The sequence below is a fragment of the Amblyomma americanum genome, chromosome 1 (genome assembly GCF_052857255.1).
Source record: "Amblyomma americanum isolate KBUSLIRL-KWMA chromosome 1, ASM5285725v1, whole genome shotgun sequence".
Lineage (NCBI taxonomy): Eukaryota > Metazoa > Arthropoda > Arachnida > Ixodida > Ixodidae > Amblyomma > Amblyomma americanum.
The window spans coordinates 91,109,941-91,135,816 of record NC_135497.1 but is presented as its reverse complement, the minus strand read 5'-3'; the positions used below and the strand labels follow the sequence as shown (position 1 = coordinate 91,135,816).

At 48.8% G+C, this 25,876-nt stretch overlaps 1 protein-coding gene across 11 annotated transcripts in view; it reads right to left on the bottom strand.

Annotated features, from left to right (window-relative positions):
• Positions 1–25,876, bottom strand: part of LOC144113214 (dual specificity calcium/calmodulin-dependent 3',5'-cyclic nucleotide phosphodiesterase 1A-like) — a 533,169-nt gene that overhangs the window by 127,073 nt on the left and 380,220 nt on the right. For 3 of the 11 annotated variants that reach the window (XM_077646181.1, XM_077646186.1, XM_077646187.1), the window contains exon 2: positions 1,255–1,491. The exons of 6 other annotated variants lie outside the window; for them this stretch is intronic. In XM_077646181.1, the coding sequence (XP_077502307.1) occupies positions 1,255–1,426 (172 nt within the window). In that variant the 5' untranslated portion in view covers positions 1,427–1,491. The remainder of the gene's footprint in view (positions 1–1,254; positions 1,492–25,876) is intronic. 2 more of the 11 variants (XM_077646183.1, XM_077646188.1) reach the window with 1 other exon arrangement.

Below are 25,876 nucleotides of genomic sequence, written 5' to 3'. Positions count from 1 at the left end.
CTTTGGTGTTTCGCTGAGCAACCAAAAAAAAAAAAGAAAGCTGCTCAGCAAGCAGCAGCTGCTGAGTTGCTGTTCTATATTGCGGTGAAGCCCACTTCACCGAAATACAGCGCGCAGTGCAGCAGACGAAGCGCGAATTCCCGCCTACGGCTCTTACTGCTCCTGCCCAATAGTTTCTACGGCGCCCGCCAGAGGCACTCCGCGGAGCGCGGGCAGCCGGAGCGACATTAAAGAGTGGACGACCCTGTACCTGAAAGCGCAAATGAAGGCGTGTTTCCTTTCCTTTCGTGACTTGCGCACAGATGGAAGTTGATGAATACAACGACGTGCAATGAACTGCGCAAGAGTGTGTTGCAGTTTAACACGAGGAGTGATAGGCTGCGGCGATAGCATAGTGCTTTCGTGCAGTAGCCGGTGAAGCTGATCGCCGCCGCTGGCTCGAAACCTAGTCGCGGCAATATTTTTTTTTCTTCGGGTTAACCAAGGGTTTATTTCTCGACATTTTCCGCATCATGTAATTGACATCAAAGGCTTCACCGCACACCGGCATTTTCTAGGTTAGGAGGCCAACTGCGCTCTCACACTAAAAGGCGAATCGCCACAAACACTTAACGTTTACACCAATTCCTTTCTTAGCAAAGCCCTGTTTTCGATTAAATATGCATCCTCGAAAGGAAATTTATCGGCTTCATATCGAATTTTATAACCTCTTCAAGCCCGTACACAAACTTCACTCGACTGAACGCCTGCTCGACCGGTTGCTATACCACGTTTTCTTTTTTGTGGAATAAAAAATCGAGGACAGTTACGAGTGGTCGCTGGCGTGGAGATTTTTGATCACTGCCACCGAGGCACATTAACGGGACACTTTCACCGTGCAAATAGTTAGGCCAGCACGGTACTAAAAGGAAATACACTGTTTACCTCATCTCAGAACCAAGCTTCAGGCTGCTTACGATATAGCTCACGTACGGAATTTTGCGAAAGTCCTCCAGAGGGGCTGCAGCCACCCTTCGGCAAACGCCTTGGGATAAAGTGGATGTCCTCGTTGGGGATTTTTGAAGAAAAAAAAATACTGTGCTCGACATAGGCCACTGCGGGCGAATAGCGCTTTTACGCCGCTAGTGCAATGAGTGATCTCGGCGCAAACACTTCAAGGCACAGGTAGCTGCTGCGACGGCTGGACACGCACCAAGACGGCAGCGTTCGAGCGGAGTAGCCATGGATGCGAGAGGGGTGCAACGCGCCACTTACCGATGAGGTAGGAGTAGCCATCTAGACGCAGCACGCACTTCCTGGTGGCCTCGGGCCGTCGGCTGTTACCGGTCATGAGCGGCACGCTGTTGGATTTCTGCAGGGCGTCTTTTCCCATGCGATTCTGGGCCAGCAGAGAGCTTTCCGGGGCGCCCGGGCCGTCTATCTGCATGGTAGGCCGGCCTAAAGGACCGTCCCCGCCCTGGCCAGCCGCCGCGGGGACATCACGCTCTTCCCCTGCGAGCGGCCGCACACCTTGAGCGCACCCCGGCGGCCCCGAGGGGGGCTCCCCGCCGCTCTGCTCTGTCGCCGCACCCACCACCAACGCCAGGCCGAGACGCGCGCACTGCGATCGTGCACTGCAGTGCCACTGCCAAAGTGGCTTGCGCGAGGAGCACCGACACGCTGCTGCTCGACGACTCGCAACGGCAACAGTACTGGGCGACAACAACGTACGGTAATCATCGGCAGAAGAGCTAGCGGTCACATTGAAGCAGATGAACTCGCAAACATCAGCGGTTAGTAAGACTCGCGTTTATAGCCCTCTCCTTCGCACTTCATTTTTTTTAAACTTTAATTTCACTTCCCCTCTGTGTTCTCCGAGAGGTTTACATCCGGCTCTCCACTGTAAGGCTCTTCCTCTGTCTCGAGTGTCCTCTTCCACCGTCTATGAGGGAATGCGGACGAAAGTAAGCGTGGTTATCAAAGTTCTTGCGATGACAAGAGGTGAAAACACGGCGCCGCTTAACACGCGCGCGAAAACGCCGCTCACGGTTGTCAACAGGAGACATACATACAGGCAAATCATTCTTTTCGCGGCGGCTGTAGCCATCATACAACTGCATTTGTTCTATCTACATCACCAAAGCCATGGTTCAAAGGTCGGAAACTTCTACGACACGATATGCGTCGCTCATGATACTTGTTTCTTTCCTTCTCATCGTACCAGACGGGAGGAAACGTGCAGCCAACAAACATGGAAAGCCTGTGGCTGATAAATGTAGCGCCGCCAGTCAATCAGTGTTCCGCCAGCGGCAGTACTGTGACCAGCTGGTGGCATATACTCTGCGTTATGATGCGCCACTGATGGCATCTTTCAGCACCGCTATCAAGCATCCATTCGTTTTTTTGTCGCCAGTCCAGCGCCTCTTTTACAAACGCTGCGCTGATCACTCACTCACTCACTCACTCACTCACTCACTCACTCACTCACTCACTCACTCACTCACTCACTCACTCACTCACTCACTCACTCACTCACTCACTCACTCACTCACTCACTCACTCACTCACTCACTCACTCACTCACTCACTCACTCACTCACTCACTCACTCACTCACTCACTCACTCACTCAAACTGCTCCGGCCTCTGCGCCAGGCTTATACCGATCGTCAAGCAGCGCAAAACCTGACGAGAATTAAAAAGTTGAGGCCCAGCCTGGGAGAATCGTACACCGATCTGGAGGCGCCGCACGGTTGCGCTGCAGTCGACACTCGCCTCAGCCACCGCGGATCGGCTTCGCTGTTAAGCGGTACGGGACCCTGCGGCGACGTGACCAGAGTCGGGGACAGACGGGACACCGGAGACCTGACATGTGATTTCGCTTAAATGGGACGCCAGGCGCGGATCGCCCGGCCGCCGCCGCCGCGGTCGTTCAACTCCCCGGGCCGGCACGGATCATGTGTGCGCACCGGAGGACGGCAAGCGCACCTAAAAGCACGCGCGCCAAACGCGCACACACAAAGGCACGTGCGCGCAGGCCGAGATAGGCGCCACCGCACTGTACCGGGGACCAATTACGCTTATGAGGGAGGCGGTTTCGGTGGCGCCACAGACAGGCAAAAAAGCGCGCGCATATTCCCCCGCGTTCGTTTCCTGTCACGGAGCCAAAGGGCACATCGTATTGCGAGGGCGAAACCCAAATATTGCGAAAGCAGGGCCGATGTGCAGCGACGGCGGGCCTTCGGCTCGCGCTTCGTTTACGTTACCGCTGAAAATTAGTAATGACAGCCTCCGTTTCAATCCCGCGCTCCGATTGCCCGCACGTCGCGATGGCTCGGCGGGATTATGAACGCGCCGACCGTCGCTTGTCAGGCGCTCGACGGGCTTCCATTCTCCCCGAGGCTGAATGGGCACTCCGTCGACAGCTTTTGAAGCGCGCCAGTTTTGAGCGACTGCGTAACTTGCTCCCGAAGTAAGCACACGCGGCAACTGAAACGCCACAATCCTCCCTTTCGGCTTACGTGCTATAGATAACCCTTGCGACAACGTGCACGAGAAGGTATGCTATAAGTGGAAAGACCACGCTGCAAAACTCATTGCGCCCAAGGCAGATATAGGGAACCTGCGCTGCCAAGGTGGCACTGCAATTGTTCCATTCGATGGCTCAAAATTGCTTTTGTCAGCCGCTTGGGCCGCTGCAAACGCGAGAACACATTCTGCGCGATTAGATACCCGCGTTTCGCTGACAGCATTCATTGCCTAGCTTCTCTCGGCGTAGCGCAGATAGCTGACGCACGGCACGTGCGCCTTCGAAAGAGCGCGGAGGCTCACGCCAATAAGCGCCTGAAGGTGGCGCGAAAAGTACTAAGAGTACTACCCAAAACTGCTTGCTCTTCTCGCTAGGCAGTGTGTTATGGCGCTGCAATCGGCACCGCAAACTTCAGCGCAAGTTTCCCATAGCTGTTGCTCCCTGAAGTGCTCTCATTAAACGTTTGTGTTCGGCACAGATGTCGCGCGGCACGCATGCACACAACACAGCACTCGTACACGCGCGCGCAAACACGCGCAGACGAACAAAGATTAGCGCGCTTTCTTCACGGGCGTCAAATTTGACATTCGACGATACGTACACAAAGTCTTGTAGCAATGAAAGAATTCTGTTGTGCCGCGCGTAAGTCGTGAACGAAGGAAAGTAAAAGTGAGTTCAGCCATAAGAATATGGATGCAACAAGGAATGGAAGTCGGAAAGATCCACTACACACACACACACACACACACACACACACACACACACACACACACACACACACACACACACACACACACACACACACACACACACACACACACACACACACACACACACACACACACACACACACACACACACACACACACACACACACACACACACACACAAAAGGGGACAGATAAGAACAGTTTGCAAAAAAAAAGAAAACGGCGGATTTCAAAACTGCGCCCTCCCTCGCACTCTTATCTGACTGGCGTCGACCGAAAGGGAGACAGAAGCGAATGCATGCTGCATAATACACATTACTGTACGCGCTGGTGCTCGCCACGGGCGCGTATCGGCCCGCGCTTTTCCTCTTCGGCATGGGCAAATCCAATGGCGAAGAAAAAGCAGCGGTGTGCCCGAGCGGCGCGGCGACGAAGGCCAGATCCGACAGGCATGTTATTGTCCGAACGTCGCTTCACTCGATGTCTTTGTTCGCGCAGCTCAGCAGAACTTCCAGCGCTTCTCAGAGGGAAGCGCCGATAGAGCTCCGACCCCGATTCCCGCTTTCCTTTTTACTTTTTATTATTTCCGGCGAGGAACGCTGGCACGCGAGAACGAAACACGCTACAACACGAACGCATGCACAAACACGCAGAGCAGCAGCCCACTGCATGCTGCAGTTCATCTACTTATGGGTCGGGGCGTTCGCGAAAAACAAGGGCCGGGAGACAAGTTTTTGTTTTCTTTTTTTGTGTGTGTGGCGAAACAGGTGACAGCTTAAAAGGCGTGAACGAAGCGCATGGGTCGATTTTTGTTGTTTCCTGAGAAAAATAGCTGCCCGTCTCTTGCCTTCCTTTAGACGCGACACGAAAAGTGAAGGAAAGCGCCCCGATCTTTACTGCGACAGTTTGTAAGAGCTTTCGTTCCGTCTGATCGCCTTGCTTATGACAACTTTGAAAAATCAGTCCAGACATTGTACTCGGTTCGTTGTGTCGCTGTTGAAAAAAAGCGCAGAGCCACGGCGGTTGCCATCGTGAACATGCTAAGGCATCGCTCTTTCACAAGGCGCTCTTTCTATCTCTCTGTCTTCCTGTGTTCCTTCCTTTGCGCCATTCAAATTTATTATCGAAAACAACACGACATTCAAGCACGAAGTGGCCCCCTGCTATTTCCCAAAAGCCCATCAACACCGAAATTAATTACATCATCACAGTTTAACGGTCATATAGCAGTTTTTACTTCTAGCCGAAGTAAAAAAGTTTTTACTTTTAGCCGAACCCGCCGCGGTGGCTCAGTGGTTAGGGCGCTCGGCTACTGATCCGGAGTTCCCGGGTTCGAACCCGACCGCGGCGGCTGCGTTTTTATGGAGGCAAAACGCTAAAGCGCCCGTGTGCTGTGCGATGTCAGCGCACGTTAAAGATCCCCAGGTGGTCGAAATTATTCCGGAGCCCTCCACTACGGCACCTCTTTCTTCCTTTCTTCTTTCACTCCCTCCTTTATCCCTTCTATTACGGCGCGGTTTAGGTGTCCAACGATATATGAGACAGATACTGCACCATTTCCTTTCCCCAAAAATCAATTCTTCTTATTATTATGATTACTTCTAGACGCACTCCCCGGGTTTTGAGCGGTGTGTGTCTGCTGAAGCCCTCGAGTAGCAAGTGCAACTGGGTCAGTGGGCACCTCATTCGTGCTGTGAGCAGGCGGTGGCCTCTGCCCACAAAGTAATGCAGTTATGGGCATTTCCTTTTCTCAAAACCATCGGAATGTTTAGACTCCGTTGATTTTGTGGAAAGCAAAGAAGCATAACTGGCCCCCTGGATCAGTGGACACCTCTATCGTGCTTTGAGATACGATGCGGTGGTGTCCACCGGCAAAAAACGAACGCTTTCAATGGTGTATGCACGGAGGACGCCGCAGTGGAGGGCTCCAGATAGTTTCGACCACCTGGAGTTCGTAAAACGTGCACTGACATCGCACAGTACACGGGCCTCTATCATTTCGCTTTCATCGAAAGCGACTGTCGCGGTAGGGATCGAACCCGCGTCTTTCGAGTGAAAATCGCGGTCGGGTTAGAACCCGACCGCGGCGGCTGCGTTTTTATGGAGGCAAAACGCTAAGGCGCCCGTGTGCTGTGCGATGTCAGCGCACGTTAAAGATCCCCAGGTGGTCGAAAGTATTCCGGAGCCCTCCACTACGGCACCTCTTTCTTCCTTTCTTCTTTCATTCCCTCCTTTATCCCTTCCATTACGGCGCGGTTTAGGTGTCCAACGATATATGAGACAGATTCTGCGCCATTTCCTTTCTTCAAAAACCAGTTAAAATAGAGTGAAAATGAAAATTGGTTACGGGGAATGGAAAGGCGCGGTAATGGCTCTCTCGGTGGACACCTAAACCGCGCCGCGAGGGAAGGGATGAAGGAGGGAGCGAAAGAAGGGAACGATAGAAAGAGACGCTGTAGTGATGGGCTCCGGATTACTGATATCGCATTTCGCCTTCCTCCATAAAAGCGCTAAGGCACCCGTGTGCTGTGCGATGTCAGTGCACGTTAAAGATCCCCAGGTGGTCGAAATTATTCCGGAGCCCTCCACTACGGCACCTCCTTCTTCCTTTCTTCTTTCACTCCCTTCCTTATCCCTTCCCTTACGGCGCGGTTCAGGTGTCCAACGATATATGAGACAGATACTGCGCCATTTCCTTCCCCCCCCCCCAAAAAAAAACAATTATTATCCACCAAAACGCGGCCACCGTGGCGGGGATTTGATCCGGCATCCGCGAGCTTAGCAGTCGAACGCGATAACCAGTGAGCTACCGCAGCGGGTGCAACCGGTTATGAGAAATGCGGCTGTGACAGGTTGCGATCGATTCAGTAAAACCTCAAGAAGTCCTCCATGCGACACCCAAGGATACCGATGTCGGTACGCTGTCCGTCTGTGCACGTGGCAGAATGCGGCGGCAGTGAATGCAGTCACCGCCATCATCCTCAACACTATGCTCAGCAGCAAAGCGCCTTGATCAGCTGTCGAGCCAGCATGGTCGATTCTTCTTTCCTTGCTGTGCTCTGTCTCCACAGATCGTATTCTCGACGGTTCCCCGCTCGTCCCAGGCAGATGTGTGCATCGGAGCAGCCGCTCCCGTGAAGCGTACTGAAGAAGTTGGCGCGGAAAAACGAGTACAAGCGAGACAAAGACGAGCGCTACTCACAACTGAAGGTTTATTCCAGACATATGCTCGAATAAATCGTGTGGCGCACTATGCATCGGCCAAACTGGACGATGCGTCAACGAAAGGTTAGGAGAACACCGAAGATTGCTCGGGGGAGACTCCCTTGATAATCTCCCTAAACACTGCCGCACGTGCAGCACAAACGACAGTAGAAGAAAAAGAAAATCCAGGGCAAACAGCTTTTCGAAGAAACGACCATCCTATTCAGGTACAGGGATCAACTCACGCGTTAGCTCATGGAAGCCTTCCATATGCGCATCAGTGGAGATAAGTGCTGTAGTCAGACTTCCGTCCGCTTCTCTGATAGGGAGTATCTCTTTTTGACCAAATCACTGTGATTCATGGGGTAACATGTGATGTTCATGACGTTTTTTTTGTTTTGTTTTCTTCTTATTGGTTTTCCTATTTATTCGAGCGTATGTCTGGAATAAACCTTCAGTTGTGAGTAGCGCTCGTCTTTGTTTTTCTCGCTTGTCTTCCTTTTTCCGCGCCAACTTCTTCAGTATGCATATCAACCAACTAGCCCAACTTTCTGCTCGCGAAGCTTCCACCCTTTAATTCAATTTTATCCCGCTGCTTCTCATTACGTTTCCCATTTCGGTTGGTTTCCCTCGCTCGCGGTTTTGCGCGAGAAGGCTTCTCGCACCCCGCGGCCACCGGACTTGGTTCTCTCTATATACATGCAGACGCACACATGGTACCGCAGCTGCTAATGCGAGTTGCCTGTAGGCACGATGAGTATATTCTGTCCGATCTTGTAGCGGCGGCTGCGACTCTTCTTTCCAGGAAAATATGAAGAAATAGGAGGACTGATAATTGGTTCCGTTGTCTTCTTTGTTCCCACCGAAACTCCTTAGCATGCAAGTTTTTATAGCAGTACTGCCTAAATACTTAGGCCAGGCTGCACTGAATACGTGGTTTTGTATTATAGACATCACATTTATTACGAACAGAGAGAGAGTATTTTTGCACCACCAACTATCCACTATGAACACGATAACTTCAATCTGAATGTCTTCTTTTTTTTTTAGGATTGTGCCGCAGGAACATGCCCCCAGATATAACGTCTCCACATCAAATGACCTAAATTGGGTTATGTTTGATGAAGTTGTTTAGATGACTTTAAACCCTTCAGAGTGATCCGTTAGGGTTTTGATCTAATGGGAACAAAAAAAAATGGCCGGAGGTTTAGCATTGCTAAGCCCCGCTTTTTGCTGATGGGCACCACAGCCACGTACCTCAAAGCGCGATTGAGGTGTCCACTAAACCATGGAGGCAGTTATGCGCCTTTCCTTATCTCAGAATCAACGAAGTCTAAACTTTCAGCTGGTTTTGAGGAAGAAAAAGGCGCATAATAGCCTTAATTTGTAGGTAGACACCACCGCCTGCTCACAGCACGATTTAAGTGCCCACTGACCCAGTTACCAAGTCTGGCTGAGGCTTCATTTTCTTCGCGTCAGACGTCGTCGAAATCGCTGGGTGGGGGGGGGGGGGGGGGGGGGGGGGTCGCACTAAAGAAAAATCTGCCTGTGAATTATATGACAAGAGTTGCTGTCTTTCCAGCGTACAGTTCGAAGCAACATGCTAAGCGAGGCGTACCAACAATTATGATTTAGTGCTGCTGTGTAAAAGGTTGCGGGCAAGCGAAGTCAATGAAAACAGTTAAATATCCGTCATAATATTAACGTTCGTCACTTCCATTTTTCTGAATTAGTCTGAAGGTTGCTGTTTGATGTCATTTCATCCTTGCGTCAAGTAAAAAAAAAAAGAAATGCGGAACTTATGAGTACAGCATCCCCTTACTAACGCAATACAAAGGGACGCAGGACTCGAAACACGACTTATGGGCAAAGCTTGTCTATTCTGCCAATCTAAAATGCCTACCGGTCCGAACTGGCGATGAACAGCGAAGATTTTCCGGCTCTTCGGTGCATAAAAGTCGATGCCTTCGTGTTGCCGCGACCGACTGTGTGGTCCAGAGTCATTGGATAAGTTTCCAGTGACTATATACTGGTAAGCCGCAAAGAGAAGCGCTGATGCTCTCAATAGGACAGCGGCGAGCACTGCAGCAGTGGTTGCCTAGCGGTCATAACTGCGCGTTTGCGGCTGTTTATTGCCCATGCTAGCGCTGCTGTCGCATTGTTTTCAACAGTTTCGCTGCTTGGATGTAGCATGTAGCATGCTCTTTTGCTTCGTACTACTGTTCATGAAACTGGTGCCTAACGCTGCGGGAGACCTTTGTACGCCTCCCACGGTGACCGCCCCACACAGACTGATATTAATAATGGAGAGATCGATGCTATTAAATACAAACGTAGCATCACAGACCAGCGACTTCTTCTTCTACAAATCACTTGAAAAAGCACGACGAAAGCTTGAAAACTGCGTTTAAGTCAAGACTCTAACGCGTGAAAAATAAATAACCAAATTGTATCGGCTAAATGCGTCCCACTCCATTCTTATAACTTTATTAAACTGGCGCTCCATTTACGATATTCTACGACATTCGTAGCGCAGCAATCTCTCTGCGTATGCAAATATTTTTCGTGGGAGAACGGCAGCTATAGCTGCACACTAATCGACGCTGGCGCTACTCGTTGTTCATGGCTGGTATCATTCCAACGTGAAACTTGCGTACTGAGTTTGGCATGTGGGGCACTCCCACATCGTTTGAAGTACGTACTCGACGGCTAGCTCCCACAGTGGGGGCAGGAAGGCCGCCCTGGCGACCTTTGCATATAGTATGCGCTTACTGAGGGGCCATTAGTGTTTGAGAAAAAAAAAAAAGCTCTTACTACACGATACGATTTCATTATGGTCGAAAGGGTCGGTGGGCAATGGGCGATTGCAGCTTGCTGACTTACCGCGTGCGAAATACACTAGCGCGGTGTTCATCGAACTGTGTACGTCAAAAACAAAGAATCTCAGAAGCGGGGTGCGCCTTTAAGTATACGACGCGATAGCGCTAATGGGCCCCGTCAGCGACTCCACTTGATGTAATTGGCACATTACCCGATTACGTACTCTACTAATGTTAACAGATCACATGTCACACTGATGTCACGTCGAAGAATAATTTTTACTAGCCGAAAAAAGACGAGAAACAAGAGGAGAACCTACACAGGAAAAGGCCTTGTCCTGTGTAGGTTCTCTTCTTGTCCCTCGTCTTTTTTTCGGCTGGTAAAAATTATTATTCGACATGTCATACCAACTAGCCCACCATTCAGCCTTGCTTCAGTACTAATGCCAAATGACACAAACATACAGCCATTCGAGTGCACTCACCCCTTCCCGACATGCACTTTGCCACTCGCTTAGTGTCTCTCTAATCATACTCATACTTATTAGCATCAAGTCGTAAGCTATCACACGACATACATGTGAAATCCCACTTCAAACAACCCGTACGAACGTGCCTGTATGGTCCAAGGTGTAGCGTGCCTGACTCACAATCCACACATTAGGGATTTGATTCCCCACTATCTACCCCAGCGTTCTTACCAACGTAATTCATTCATTTTATATACTTACATGCCGTAATGCTATTTTAGTCATGTTTCGACCTTGTAATGGCAATTTATGTAACGTTTTAATTACTTTTCAATAGGTGAGGTGCGTTTCCGAAGTCAACGCACATGCAACGATCATGGCAAAGTCACCTGCTACCATTACTTTCGGTTCCAACTTTCTCGCCTTGCTCCATTGCAGTCGCTGTGTTAGTATCGCGTATTCTACTAACTATTTGTGTTGCAGCATCGCTGATTGTACTGCATCATCGCAAGGTCAACGCGACCTCGACTCTACTCTACTTCCTAACGCATTTTCCCACGATATTCAACCAAAACAGTGGCGCAAATGTCCCATCTGGCAGCTCACGGGCCGCCTTTGAACGCTGTGAGGAAAACACATCTATCGTCTGCTCAACTGTGCAGGCTTCAACAATTCGCACTGCGCCAAAAATGAGAGCAAATATAGGATGACCGAGGTGTTACATATACACCAAAACTCCGTATACATACACGTACCGTATATATATATATATATATATATATATATATATATATATATATATATATATATATATATATATATATATATATATATATATATATATATATATATCGAAACAATATTGAAACCGACTGCAGCGCATAACAGCCAGACTATACGCCGGCACGTTAACCACCACAGAACACGCTTACCGGTAAGTCATTCTCGATTTCTGCGCTCACGTCATACACATATGCATCACACGCTCATCTCACGATGATGCTGTACTATTAGCGATGTCACAGCCCAAATAAACTAGTGAAAAAATAAAACGATGCCAGAATGCAAGGCGACTGCTATGCAACATGCAAGCAATGGATGAAGGTTGAAACCGGAATTAGACAGCAGACGATTTTCCCACGATTCTTTTTGCGTCGACTTCGGAAACGCACTTTTCCCATTCCGCCGCTCCACGTGTGACGTCAAACTTTTTCGACCAGTCCGCAGTTTTGCGACACAACGCCGAATTCCCCGCTTAACGGGCGAGTGGGGTTAGGGAACGGAGGCGGCACCGGCAAACAGTGTGCCTCGCAGTTTAGCTCGTAGTAAGGCCGAGGAGCACCGTGGGCAGAAGAACACGGAGGGGACCGCGTAGGCGGAGACAAGGAATCGCGATCGTCCACCAGCAACAGCGAAATACGCGCACCGCGAAGAGCGTGTATCGCATATCGCGTGCCGACCAGATGTGAAGAACATAAAACCGGCCGCGCGGACGGGAGCCTCCCGAAAGGACGCGTCCACCAGCCGCCGCTTCCCGCGTACGATCTGATAAACAAGGCCCGCAGCACGTACGCTTGAACCGCCCACCGACATGCAAAACTTGATTCCAGCGGTCACGCTACTCCCAGGCAATCTAATAAAAAAAAAATAGGGACATCCCCGCGAGCGGAAGCGATCGACAGAGCTGAAGAACAAGAACAAAGACGTCCAAGATAACAGGCCCGAGGAGCGAGTGCAACGCTGCTGGAGAGATAATTTACAGCACCGTTTTTTCTTTGTTCTTTACCAGCCTTACTCCAGTGTCGGGTCTGGCCCTGGATGCCGCTGTTTTTGTGTTTATCGAGCTTGCCAGACCCATCGGCCTTATTGCTTTCGCCACGACGATAAGCGGCAGTCGACAATGGCAACGCACGGCTCTCGCTCTACGAAATTAAATTCTCTGATACACGGCTGCTGTAGTGGTCGCTGCGGTAGCTTATCGCGATGGGGCGTCGTTAAATATTTTGACGTAACGCTGGACACACGATGTTCTACCGCACGTGGAGCGCCACGCAGCTCGGGTCCCGATGGGAGGGTCTGACGTCGAAGCAACCGATAGTCGCTCAGCGCACGATATATGCTGCAAGGACTTCGCATGTTCCACGTCACGCAGGGTGGGGCCGGCTGTGCTGGGTGACGGCTCCTCCTCGGTGCGAACATGTGCCGCTCCCGGAGAACTCTGCTGGAATGTTGAACAACGAAAAACATGGAAGAGAACTGCACGAAGGTGCACAGACGGCAGGCCGATGCCAGCTGTGATTTCAAACCACTTGATCGACTAGAGATCCGAACATTAAAGTCGCGCCTAAAAAGTGTACATAGCGGGCGAATATATATATATATATATATATATATATATATATATATATATATATATATATATATATATATATATATATATATATATATATATATATATATATATATATATATATATATATATATATATATATATATATATATATATATATATATATATATATATACAGTATAGAAAGATAAACGTATTTGGTTGCTAGAGGCAAAAATTCAAAGTTGAAAACGCTTCATTTAGCCATAGATTTATTTTGAGTCGACGTTTCGGACAGAGCCTGTCCTCGAAACGTCGACTCAAAATAAATCTATGGCTAAATGAAGCGTTTTCAACTTTGAATATATATATATATATATATATATATATATATATATATATATATATATATATATATATATATATATATATATATATATACCAAAAGTGATTTTTGGCAGCTGATTTGGTCAATATAATATAAAATCACCAAAAATTGAAGAAACATAACAGGATTTATTTCATGACATTTTGGCTGGAGGATATATATATCCAGCCGGTCGTTGAGGCAACGACCAGTTTGACCCGTGTAGTGCTTGCCACGTGATAGCGGAAACCTGTACACCGGCTGCGGGAACACAACAACGTGAGAAACACCGCATACCGTCACCTTAGCATTCATTGCAGAGACTGCACAGAAGAAAAAAAGCCATGCTATCCAATCTTCACTCAGTACCGCGTGCTATCAGATAGCCGATCAAAAATCACTCGTGAAATCATTGAAGCCCATGAAATCCATATAGTTTCCAAAATGAATGCGTAAGCGTTGCCTCAGTAGCTCTGTCTGCAAAAGAACTGCGTTTTCTTGATGATAATAGGGAAACGTGCGCAGCTGATCTTGTGCCACTGTAGCCCTGTGGTCTTGAACTGTCATTCTCGTCATTTTGTGTATGTGTTTTTCATTTGAGATTGGTTGACACTGTATTTAAGAAGTGGAAATCGCCTCAATAAATCCAGCTGTAATTCAGCGCCGTGTCTGTGCACTAGTCTCGTCATTTGTCCCTTGCGCTGCTGTAAAAAAAATAATTAAAAAAAATGTCACACCAACTTGCCCGAGCTTCTACAGTATTTTTTTTTAATTGGTTTTTGGGCGGGAAAGGAAATGGCGCAGTATCTGTCTCATATATCATTGGACACCTGAACCGCGCCGTGAGGGAAGGGATAAAGGAGGGAGTGAAAGAAGAAAGGAAGAGAGAGGTGCCATAGAGGAGGGCTCCGGAATAATTTCGACCACCTGGGGATCTTTAACGTGCACTGACATCGCACAGCACACGGGCGCCTTAGCGTTTTTCCTCCATAATAACGCAGCCGCCGCGGTCGGGTTCGAACCCGGGAACTCCGGATCAGTAGTCGAGCGCCCTAACCACTGAGCCACCGCGGCGGGTACAGTATTTACGCTGAGCAGTCAATACACGTTCTCTTTGGAGTGGTGCCAACATGTACGAAACGCTCACGCTACCACTTCCCCCGTGCTTGCCGCAGATGCACGTGCACGTACAACCAATACGGCGAGGTGCAGGGAGCGCTTTTATGAACACGTTCTGATAAACACAGCATCTGATAAACACGTTATAAGAAGCACACAGCAGCCATTTCGCCTTAAAAAAGGCGCCGAGTGCAATGGTGAGCACTAAGGCTGAAATTTTCGATGTCCGCCTTCGCAAATAACAGCCATGAGCCCCATTTTTTATATTTTCCTTGGTGTTGAATAGCGAAAAACTTGACAGCACTAAAATGACCGCTTTCGTAATAAGCCGCGCCACATTTCGAATATAAATTCGTCGGAAACAGGAAGGATAACAAGAACAAAGCCTCGGCGGAAAAGTGCGCTTTTTGAGAAACTTTTTTTCTTTTCTGGAGATGGTTATCTCGACGTCCGTTAGCACCGCCGGGCGACGTACAGTAATATAAAGCTCTGGGGCAATACGCGACGCATAACGGGCCACCACGCGAGCCCATTAGCTCAACCCGCCCCGGAGAGAGAGCCACGGTTTTAGTCTTCGAGACCCCCATCCAGCTTCGAGGCGGACCGAAAATGAGGCCGACATTAGGACGAGAAGCCTCAACTCCCCCTCCAACGGGCATTTTGTCTTTGTTCCCCAAACGTGAACAGATCTCGCCAGCAGCCGCGAGTGGGCCTGAGAGAATGAGCGGAGAAGACGGGGACCCTATTCGGCCGCCGCACCAGATGCCGTCGCCAGACCGCCCATGAAAGCGGCCGAGCTCGTGAGATAAAAGAAGACGTGGCCAGGAGAGCGCTGACGGCAGCGACTCTTTGTTCTCTTGTCCTCGGAGCTCGCAAAAAAAGAAAAAAAAAGCCCTCCAAAAACATGTCACTTTTGTCCTCCCATTTCCTCCTTCGCACTGCTCCGCCAATCTTTTATTTTTTTTTTCCTCGTTTTCTCCCACTCTTGTTTCCCAACCTCTGGCTCGTTGCACTCATTTCGGTCAAGCATGCTCGACCGCGCGACACGATTGCTGACACTCGCGACGGTTGGTCGCCCGGTCGGTGCCGACAAGAGCCGAGAAAGCGGACAGACAGCAGCGAGGCTCGCCACCGACGGGAGCGCCAGACATGGCCAGGCCAGTGCCGCATGCATGAAGGCCCGGCGATTTATAATACGGCGCGTCTTCCAGGCGTTGCCGCAATACGTCATTAGGATGACCCCAGGGTGGGGCTCTTCGGAAGACTTTCGAGCCTCGAAAAAAGACGGTGCTTATAGGGTGCTTACGAGGCCTGCGCTCATACTTTTTTTTTTACTAATTACATTTTTTAAGCGTCGACTTCGTGTCCTCATTAGTGAAATCATCGGTCGGGAGCAGTCCACAGGAATGGCGCCCCAAGGATGACTTCAGTGGGATTGACCCTTCATTGATCAAAGTGACGCGGCGAATTCTCCACGAATGAAAGTTATGTGCCTGCCAGTAATGAGGTTTTAATCAAGGTCAAATCATTGCTGTGTACAGCTGGAATTTAGTTGTTCTTTAAGACCAGGGCAACACAGCATCTCCAAAGAGGCGACACGCCACGCGTGCGCTTTATCCCAGGTCTGCCCAATGTCCTGCTGTACCCACAAATAATTTTGCGCTCGCCAGCCACCATTATCCACGATATGTAAGCCTGATGCCATGCTTTTACACCAGAGAGCACAACGCGCTTAGTTTCCTTCTTCGTACGCTCATAAAAGCCAGAAAACAATAACTGTTTATTTATTTATTTATTTATTTATTTCCTCAAAGGTCTCTGTTGAGACATTACATGAGGGAGTGGACGGTATCTGGCAAACAATGGTAAAAAATGTTAAGATGAAAGGTTGGCTACGCTCCGCTTGAATTCTAGTGGGTTGATGATAATGGCAACTTCGGTGGGCAGGTCATTCCAGTCTCGTGCAGTACGCTGAAAAAATGACTGCTGAAATGTCACAGTATGGGCTTGTAGGGGATACACTGCGTTACTGTGGCTGAACCGGGCGATGCGGTGGGCTCTTTTTATGTAGGGGTTATCAAGAGGCAAAGAATGAAAAAATTTATGAAAAAGGTTAAGACGTGCTATCTTACGGCGCGAGGCTAGGGGGGGCAAGTTGATTCGAGCTTTTAGTGCTGAGATGCTTGAGTGGTAGGAATAATTTGATAGAATGAATCGTGTTGCGCGGTTCTGAACCAATTCGAGGGCGTTAGTAAGATTAACGTGGTGCGGATCAAAAATAGCGTTATCATACTCAAGCTTGGGACGCACAAAGGTTTGAAAAGCAAGCTGTTTAATAGGGGGAGGAGCGAGTGAAAGGTTACGGCGTAAATAACCTAGGGCACAATTAGCAGAATTTATTATGTGATTAATATGACAGGTCCAAGTTAGGTCACGCGAGATATGCACACCAAGATATTTGAATGATTCGGATGTTCCAATCTGCAGGTTATTAATATTATAATTAGGCGCTACATAATTACGACGACGGTGAATGGACATTAACACGGTCTTAGAAATATTTAATGACATGAGCCATGTTTTACACCAGTCCTGTATGCGAATAAGGTCAGTTACACTCCCTGTCACACTACAGTAGTACAGACGCCAAATAATGGTTTCGCGTTTTTTCTTCGTATGATGTAAAAAAATTAATGAGCACACCCATTAAGTATGGTAGCACTGAATTTCTTCTTTCATGTTGTTTCGGTTGTGGCTTCAAAAGCCGAATTTTGGCTATAGCGTCAAAGTTCAGTTCAGGCGACGCGAGGCAAACAAAAACGGCGATATGATTTTCATTACTAGTAGTTGCACTTCCGGGTCCTAAGACAGACTGGCGTAAGAGTTGTAAGGAACTGCAAAGCAGCGAATATGTTGCAGTTTCTTTTTTTTTCTTGCCTCACGTGACCTCAACTGAACTCTGACGCCATATCGCCATTGCTCGGCTGATGAACTCGAAATCGAAGCGCCACGAGGGAAGAAATTAAATTACAAATCAGGCACCAGACGTTGAAGAATTCCACGCGGTGATCTATGCATGCGAATATCTTACGCACCGTTCAAACGATGAAAACACGCAACCTAAAATTCGGCGCCAAAATTACTTCAACAGAGATGCTCGAGAATTTTTGAAAAGGTTGGGCGTTACGCAGCCAAAATTGTCGACCACCGTCAAGATCTTTCCGGTGACCCGTATACCGTACTGTCGCGCTCACATTCAGCGCAGGTTGGCTGCTCAAGCGAATCGCGTTCCGTGTTCGCCGTGGCCACGCAGCACGCGGGCATGCTCACAGCTCCCTATGCGACGGGCACGTGCCGAGCCAGCAAATGCGCGTCCCTCGCCGCGTAGTTCATGTTAATGTGTCGACGACCCCTTACAGGGCCTCGTTTAGAGCTAAGCAGAGCACCCACGCAGAAGAACAAAAGCGCCGCACTGCGGCCACGCAGCCTGCTTGTACACATTTAGCAGCAGACAGCTCGTTAGCCTCCGTTCTCATCGCTGTATGTCAGCCGCGCTTTTCGCTATTTTCATAGCGGACCCGAGAAGAGGATTCGCCACGCACACGCGTGTCAATCTTGTCGCAGATAGCGCCGGAAAGCGGCCGCAAGAGATAAAGAGGCCCTCGACAAGGTGCGGCTCCCAGATCGAAACACGCACCGAGCGCACGCCCACTTTTCCCCGCTCCGGGGCTATTTGTTATAACGACTCCAATCCCGTGGTGAACGCTGATGCATTGATCGCTGCAGTCTCAAGTCAATAACGGACGGCCAGAGAACGAGTCGGACAGCGCCGCCGAGGTCGGCCCCGACGCCGCAGGGCCTTGTTTGTTCGGCCCCACAGTGCACAAGCAAGGCGGCGTAACGGGCCAGCGGGGCAAGAGCAAATAGGGACACTCTCTTCCAACCGCACGATGCTCACTGGACGGTTTCAAATCGCTGGATAGATGAGCGAAACGCCGCTGGCTCGCCAGAGAAGCGAGAGAGAGAGAGAGAGCCACGGTGACTTGCGAAAAAGTGCACTGTCTTCGAGCATCCTTCGGAGAGACCAACGAGCGCAAGTTAATATCGCACGCTCGGTCGCTCGTTGCTTGTAGCATTGCGCAAAGGAGGCGCATGCCGCAATATTTCCAGCGGGCTATAAGTTTCTTATTTCTCGGGGGCACGTGTTTACCCGCACTTGCTCTCTGTCGAGCGCTGCAATTGATTAACATTTGTTTAGTTACTGCCTGCCTTCGTGATGCTCCTAAGCCGGGCGAGAGATGCCATAACGCGAGGAAAGATTAAAATAATGATGGTGGCGAAGTTCACTGGAACTTCAGTTTTAGAAGTTTCGGGTGATTTGTTGCCTTTGTGTGCGGATAAATCGTCAGACGCTCGAATGAATCCCAATATGCCGCAGCCACCGTCGTAGTCTTTTCTAATTTTTTTTTTCCAGCTACTAACGAACGACATTTCAGAGTGCATTTGCAGCGCCGGCAGTTGCAGAGGCCTAATTTCATCCTGTCTAAACGGCTCTTGGCAAAGTGCCATTTAACCAATTAAAACATTTTTACTTCGACTTATTTCTTAGTTACAACTTCATGAAGTAACGCAGTCATGGCGCCGCGCTTTGTGTTATACGCTCAGTAACGTAGTTCGTTGCTGATGTGCTGCTGTCACTACTTCGACGACACCTATGCTGAAAATAAAATGCCATCATGCAATACAAGAATGGAAAATCTGCCATCACAAACCTAAACACAGAAAGGCGGATGGGAAGATAAACGCGAAATCTACTGCGGATGACTCAAAGAAAATGTCTTGAATTTTTCATCTACTCCCGAGCCACCCATGATGGTTTTAGCAACGAAAAAAAAAAGTAATCTGGCTATCAGCCTGAGCCAAGAACAGAGCAGTGCCCATGAATCGAGGGCTGCAAGCCAGACGCACAAACACGCAAGGCCTGGCTGCAAAGCGGCGTATGCACTGCTGTACCGCACAACGCGTCAGTTGCTAGGCGACTGAATGGTTCACTCACCTGCCCGCCTGCAACCCGTTCCTTAAATATTCATCGCCACTACAGAGGCCATTGAGAGCAAACAGTAAAAGGGCGTTTGCACGGCACGCGCTCTCCGTGCGTAACGGAAATTGAAAGTTCCTTTTCTCGACCACCCTCGCGTGGAAATAGGCCTTCTGATGCGAGGCATATTACCGAACCCCTCCCAACCCGAGTGTTTTTTTTTTTTTCTGTAGCGTCGCGTAATGCAATGCAGCCGCTTAGCCCGCGCTACTGACAAAATATAGGCCACAGATTTGATCATACTAGGAAACGAGTAACAAGAAATTAACCGCATATCTGAAACAACTGTGAGATTAATTTATTGAATCATGTCCAATAATTAATTGGCTAGAGCGCGGTAAAAACGAAACGGTCTTTCGTCTGTGTTGGAGCTCTAGGTAGCTATGCCTGCCGAAACAGCTGCAACTTGCTTTATTATAAAGAAGTCTCAAGATTCTTTCAAGAAATGTAGTTTCTACGCTAAGAAGAATATATAATCAATTTTTAATACATCAGGTTTCATTAGACAAGTGGCAGCTCTAAAGAAATAAAAATTTCCGTTTTAACGACCGCTTCGATCGGCCTCCCTGGTGGTACTTGCCGCGGATGTGTGGGCGCTTATACAAGGCACTTATCCAGTGTACTTGCGTATGTGCATGAAAAAAAAAAAGGCTAATTATTGTGTACGAAATAAACGACTTTATAAAGCTACTTCCTAAAGCCACACTTGTCTTTTAACGTGAGCGATAATTCTTCGCACAACTGAACGTATCTCGCAGAAATCTAGAGTTATTTCAGTCAACTTTACTGCTTCAGTCTATTTTACCCATACGAAGATGAGTCATCTTGTCGAAAAGTTGGCAAAGGACTGAAGGTTCCGTCAACCGTTGTTCAATTTTTTTTTTTGTTGCAAAGAATTACATCTTCCTGTCATGTCTCTACCGTGCTATGAAATTAGTATTTCTCGATCAAATAACCTTTCCTTTATGCGTCACGTAGTGTCGTATAACATTAAGACAACCAATTTGAGTCATTTCAGTTGTCTCGTCCAAAAAAATGCGCGACATATAGCTGCGCCTGTACGTCTGCACGCAGCAGGCGCATGCGTTAACACGTAGCTACCGTGTTGAAGTAACTCCTCCGGTGCAAAAGCTTAGTTCAGATCAATGGTGCGCGTTCAGCTGCCAACACTGCTTATTCCGCGCTCTTCTATAGACGTAAAGAACTTTCGGGAATTTAGGGATTGTTCTTCCCTGCTCTCCACCTTTTAGCTTTCCTACACGACACACTAAAAGAAAGGAAGAAAGCTAAGAATAAAACACTCAAACGTCAACATGAGGCTCATATCGCGTATGTGGTACGACCGTGTAAGCCACACCGAGCAGCTGCTGGAAGTCGCTTGAGGTGTCAACAGCGTGCGACTGAGGGACGGTCTGTTGTTACGAAAAACACCGAGGGCAGGCACAGGGAAGGAAAGGAGAAGAAAGGGAAACGAGGAGGGAATGATGGCGATGGAGATGATGAAGATGACACTGTCCGAGCACAAGTCGGCCGCAGGCTCTGCTTAGAGCCCACGGTCACGCGAGCCCGGAGAATATTCTCGAGCCGGAGAACTTCGGGAGACTTTCACAGCGTAGCAAATGCTCTCCTAGGAGAAAGAAATAAATAAAAAGGAAAGGGGCGGCCTCTGGGGTCCGACTAAGGAAGCGCCACTAACAAAGAGCCACTGTCAGCAGACGCAACCTGCGCGTCTTTTCCAGCCAGCCTACTGCAATGGATGGTTGTCGCGCCAGGGCGCCGAAGCTTATCGTGCGCCGCCTCGTAAATCAACGATGTCACGGCGCGGTGCGGCGGCCGCGTTTGCGACTGCGCGCCGGAATGATGAACGCACCCGAATGTAGGCGAACCGCGCGGGCTTGCAGGTGCCAGCGCTCCTTTGGAGACAATGGAGAGCTCGGGGTACTGCGCAAGCCCGGCTCCTAAGCGACGCCAGGTTTGTTTCGCATTTAGGCGGCGACTAAGTCCTACACTTAACCATAATAATCGCGACAGTGAGGCCAGGTGTGTACAATTTGTTTCACTGTGCAGACATTTTGTCGTTGAGCGCATTTAGGTAATTAATAATTGACCCCCTGCAAATACAGCGGAGCTGTAATTGAGAAATGTTGACCCGGCCGCACGAGCACTTCCTACCGCCATCAAGTAACGTCGCCCCGGCGTTCCCAGTACGCCATGCGCAGAAACAGGTAAGTGAATACATGCATGAGGAGGAATTATATATGGGGGCAGGCTGACGTGCTATCCGGCTCAAAAGCTACCTTTCTAATCCAGATGAAAAGGTGAAGAGTCAGATGTCTTTACCCCCGACACACCTACGTGCAGGAAGATCAGGGTCTGATCAGGACAGGACTTGGGACTGAGCACGCTAGAAGCGCTGTACAGCAGCGCTCAGCACTTGCTTAATCATCGCTTCATTAAGGCACAAATAACGGATAAAAAAAAGAATCTCGGGCTAATCTTCGCGTTCTTAGGCACTCAGAAAGCAAAAATAACGTGGTGCCGTCAGCTCACTACGCGGGGTTACCGAAATAAAGCAGTTGAAAATGATAGGACCTCTGCCGTATTGCTCTTTGCTAAATCCCTATCTGTTTTTATGCTAAATTTTTCAAGTTTTCTTCATTAAATGTCGAATTCATCAAGCAAAAAATGTTGATTTAATGCGTTTTTTAAATGTCTAATGCAGCTCCTGGTGCATTGTGAACGCAAGACAACCCAGCCGGCCTCATATATCGGATTCAGGAGAGAGCATGTTACGAGAGGTCCAGATACAGGAACAGAGCAGAGTGGAATAGGGAACTAACGCGATTTATTGACATTCTAGCAGGAATTAAGAAGAGGAAATGGACATGGACAAGGCATGTAATGCAAACAGCACATTACCGACGGTCGCTTAAGGTGCAGGAGTGGATTCCAAACCGGCTGAAGAGAGTCAGGTGGGCAAATGAGATTGGGAAATTTGCAGGGTTAAAGTGGCGGCAGGTGGCACAGGGCAGAATTATTTGGAGATCATCGAGAGAGGTCTTTGTCCTGCAGTAGAGGTAGCTTGGCTGATGACGATGATGATTTTATGGAGCTCACATGTCGTTTGGAGAGATATTAAAAAAACACAAGCAGAATTAGTTATAGCGGTTTGTACTTTTAACCCCTTTCGTTTCCAGCTGCATTTATACACGTCCCTAGCTTTTCCAGCTCATAAATAGACGTCATAAATGTACAAATAGATTCCTGCCGGATAAAAGGAGTGCCATTAATGCAGCTCTGTGTATACAAAAAAACTAAGAAAACACAGGCGAAAGTCCGGTCGAACTGAAGGAAGAACACCCGCAGCAGAATAGTAAGCTTCCTGTTGGCACGTGGAATAATAAGTGAAGCTACTCCAAAATAGCCACTGGCTTCATGTTTCTTTCAACATGTGTCGCAAATGGCTTCGAGCGCTGAGTTCTCCCGCAGAAGTTTAGTACAGAGTTAACTGTTTTGTCGCACACATAAATAGTAAAAATAAAAATAAACTGAAACTAATGTTACCAGACAAATGCGCTTCACTTAACAACGACGCAGGCACATAAAAGCCCTCCAAGAGGATGCACGAACGAATTACTTCCCATGATATGTTCCACAGGGCAAGCCGGGACCAGATACATCGACTGCGATTGTCTATACGGGAATGAATTAAAAGTCTGTTCATAATACAAAGACTGACTCCCATCGAATTCAGCAGGGACGGGCAACTAACAGCGCCGCACGGCGGTAGGAAAGGCGGTAAAAACTGCTCGGTATACGTTTGTCAACGAAACATTCTGTGGCTGTTCCATTACGGCTCTGCCATATAGAAAGCAGAATAGGCAACGCCTGCTGTGTCGGCTGAACTGCTCTGAAATTTTTTTGGACTTCAATTTGCTCCCCTCTTAGTAATGGGTTACGAGAAACAAGCGTCAAGAGAAAATGGCGAGACTAGACTTTCCACATTAAACAAGTTTCTCGTACATTATCAGCAACTTGCTCCATCAAAAAAATAAAAAAAGCTAGAGCCCCTTACCGTCTCCATGCTATATTTAAGAAATACTATTCGCTACATTGCGTGAGCGGATGCCGGAAGGCTTTACTGGTTGACATTTTCGCACGTCTGAGGGATTTTTATACCCGGCATCTCCCAAGTTTTTCCCGCTCAAACATAATTCAAAACGGTGGTTACGCAAGTTTGACCAGTTATAGCTAAAGAAGTAGCCGAGTTCAACCAGCAACGTAAATTGACGACGAAAACAGAAGCTGCGCCAACACCTGCCGCGTCTGGCGTGCAGCTACAGGAACTGCACTTTATCACCTGGACGCAAACGTGGCTGCCGCGATGGCGCACAAATAAATTCAATAAGAACAACAAGCTCAGCGAGCTGGAGAGAAAAAGTGCAGACTTCCACGCGGGGCATGGGGATAAATATGGCTTCATCGCCGCCGAAGCGTATTTTTTTCCCCACAAGTGCGTAGCCTTCCTTGAGCCGCGCGCCTTTCTTCTATACGAGGGGGGGGGGGGAGGGGGGGGGGGGGGGAGGCCTCACGCGGCAACCCCATGGCACTGCACACCGTGTGTCTAGCGCCACAGAAACAAGCGCACAAGAGAAAAATTGAGGGATAAAGGCAGAGCCATTTTCTATCACGCGCATAATATCGGGCCGCTCAGAGTTTGCCTTCATTAGTAGCGCAAACAGGGCGCGTCGAGAGAAAACAGCCCCGAAAGGGTCGCGCAGCCGAGGCTTCGACCCTGTCGGACAGCCTCAGGTCGAAGGGATCGGGGGGGGGGGGGGGGGGGGGGGGGGGCTTCCCCTTCGGGTACCCTGAATTGCCGTCGTAAGGCGCAGTGCGCGCCGTCTTTGCAGGGAGGGAGAGGAGAAAAGAAACGAAGGGTGGCGCAATAATCTGCACGAAAAGGGCGATTCCAGAAGACGTTTCTCGTCTTTTGAGTCAACAGAGTTTTCGAAATACGCACCTCATCATGCGATAACAGCGAAACGGAGTAATTTGTTCGCGAATCAACTGAGTTATAAAAAAATGCAGTAAAGGCTACTCTGCGCCTACACTATAAACAGAAAAAGAGTAAAAAGGGAGTATACTGTCCAAGCTTTGGGGCAGATTTGCGTAACTAAAAATGCGGAATGTTTGCGGTTGTCAAAGGAAACAAATTCCCTCTTCAAAGCATGCGAAGTTCTTGCAGGTACGAAGATTTTGACCAAGGTTTCAATCTTCTCCGTTTGCTAGCCTCAAGAACATTGGTGCTCCGTTTAAAAGCCTCTTTCTATTGCTAACTGCATCAAGTTGCGGTGCTTTGCATTGGGAATATGCCTATGCTGCCAAGAGCAAGCATTCTGTATATTTAGTGATCGAAATTTACTCCGGAATTTGCGCAGAATGCCTTGCCCCTAAAAAGGGCTACGCTAGAGGACACCATACTCCCTTTTTAATTTCCATGCAGGCTTATTCGTGTTTAGAGTGTAAGCTTAGAAGGAAACTAGCTATGCTTAGATGCAAAACCGGTATGACTTGATTCTGGGCGAACTCGAGACCAGTTGATGGTATTCAACATTGCGTACAAAAAGGCCCCACGGCAGTGGCCGGCTTCGCTTATGAGGCTGCGAGCCAGGGGGAAAACTAAACCGCGCAGCTTCTTTCGGGCGTAGACGATGCGGACGCATTTAAGATGCATTGACAGCCATCCCAGAAGGGCAATCAAACCTCTCATGATTCGTACAAGAACGGACGAAAAATGACAGGAATAGCGGTCACGTGTTACGCACCAACAGCCACGTTTCAAACAATCTGAAAGATGGATGGCAACCGGAAGAGTGCCGCATAAGCATTCCACTAGCGAGTGAGAGTACGGGTTCCGATATTCTCGTTCTCAAGGAGCCGAATTTTTTTACCAATAGTAATGAGCCTCAACCCAATTATGAGCTGGACGCTTACGGTAGAGTAAAAAAAAAGAGAAATGCGGTTGAACGAAGAGCGGCGCAATGTTAAGGTATATATGCCGGAGCGAGTTAACATGCTGAGCAACATCTGGATAAAAGTGTTTCGCAGCCGCCGCGGTGGCTGAGTGGCTATGGCGCTCAGCTGCTGGCCCGAAAGACGCGGGTTCGATCCCAGCTGCGGCGGTCGAATTTCGATGGAGGCGAAATTCTAGAGGCCCGCGTACTGTGCGATGTCAGTGCACGTTAAAGAACCC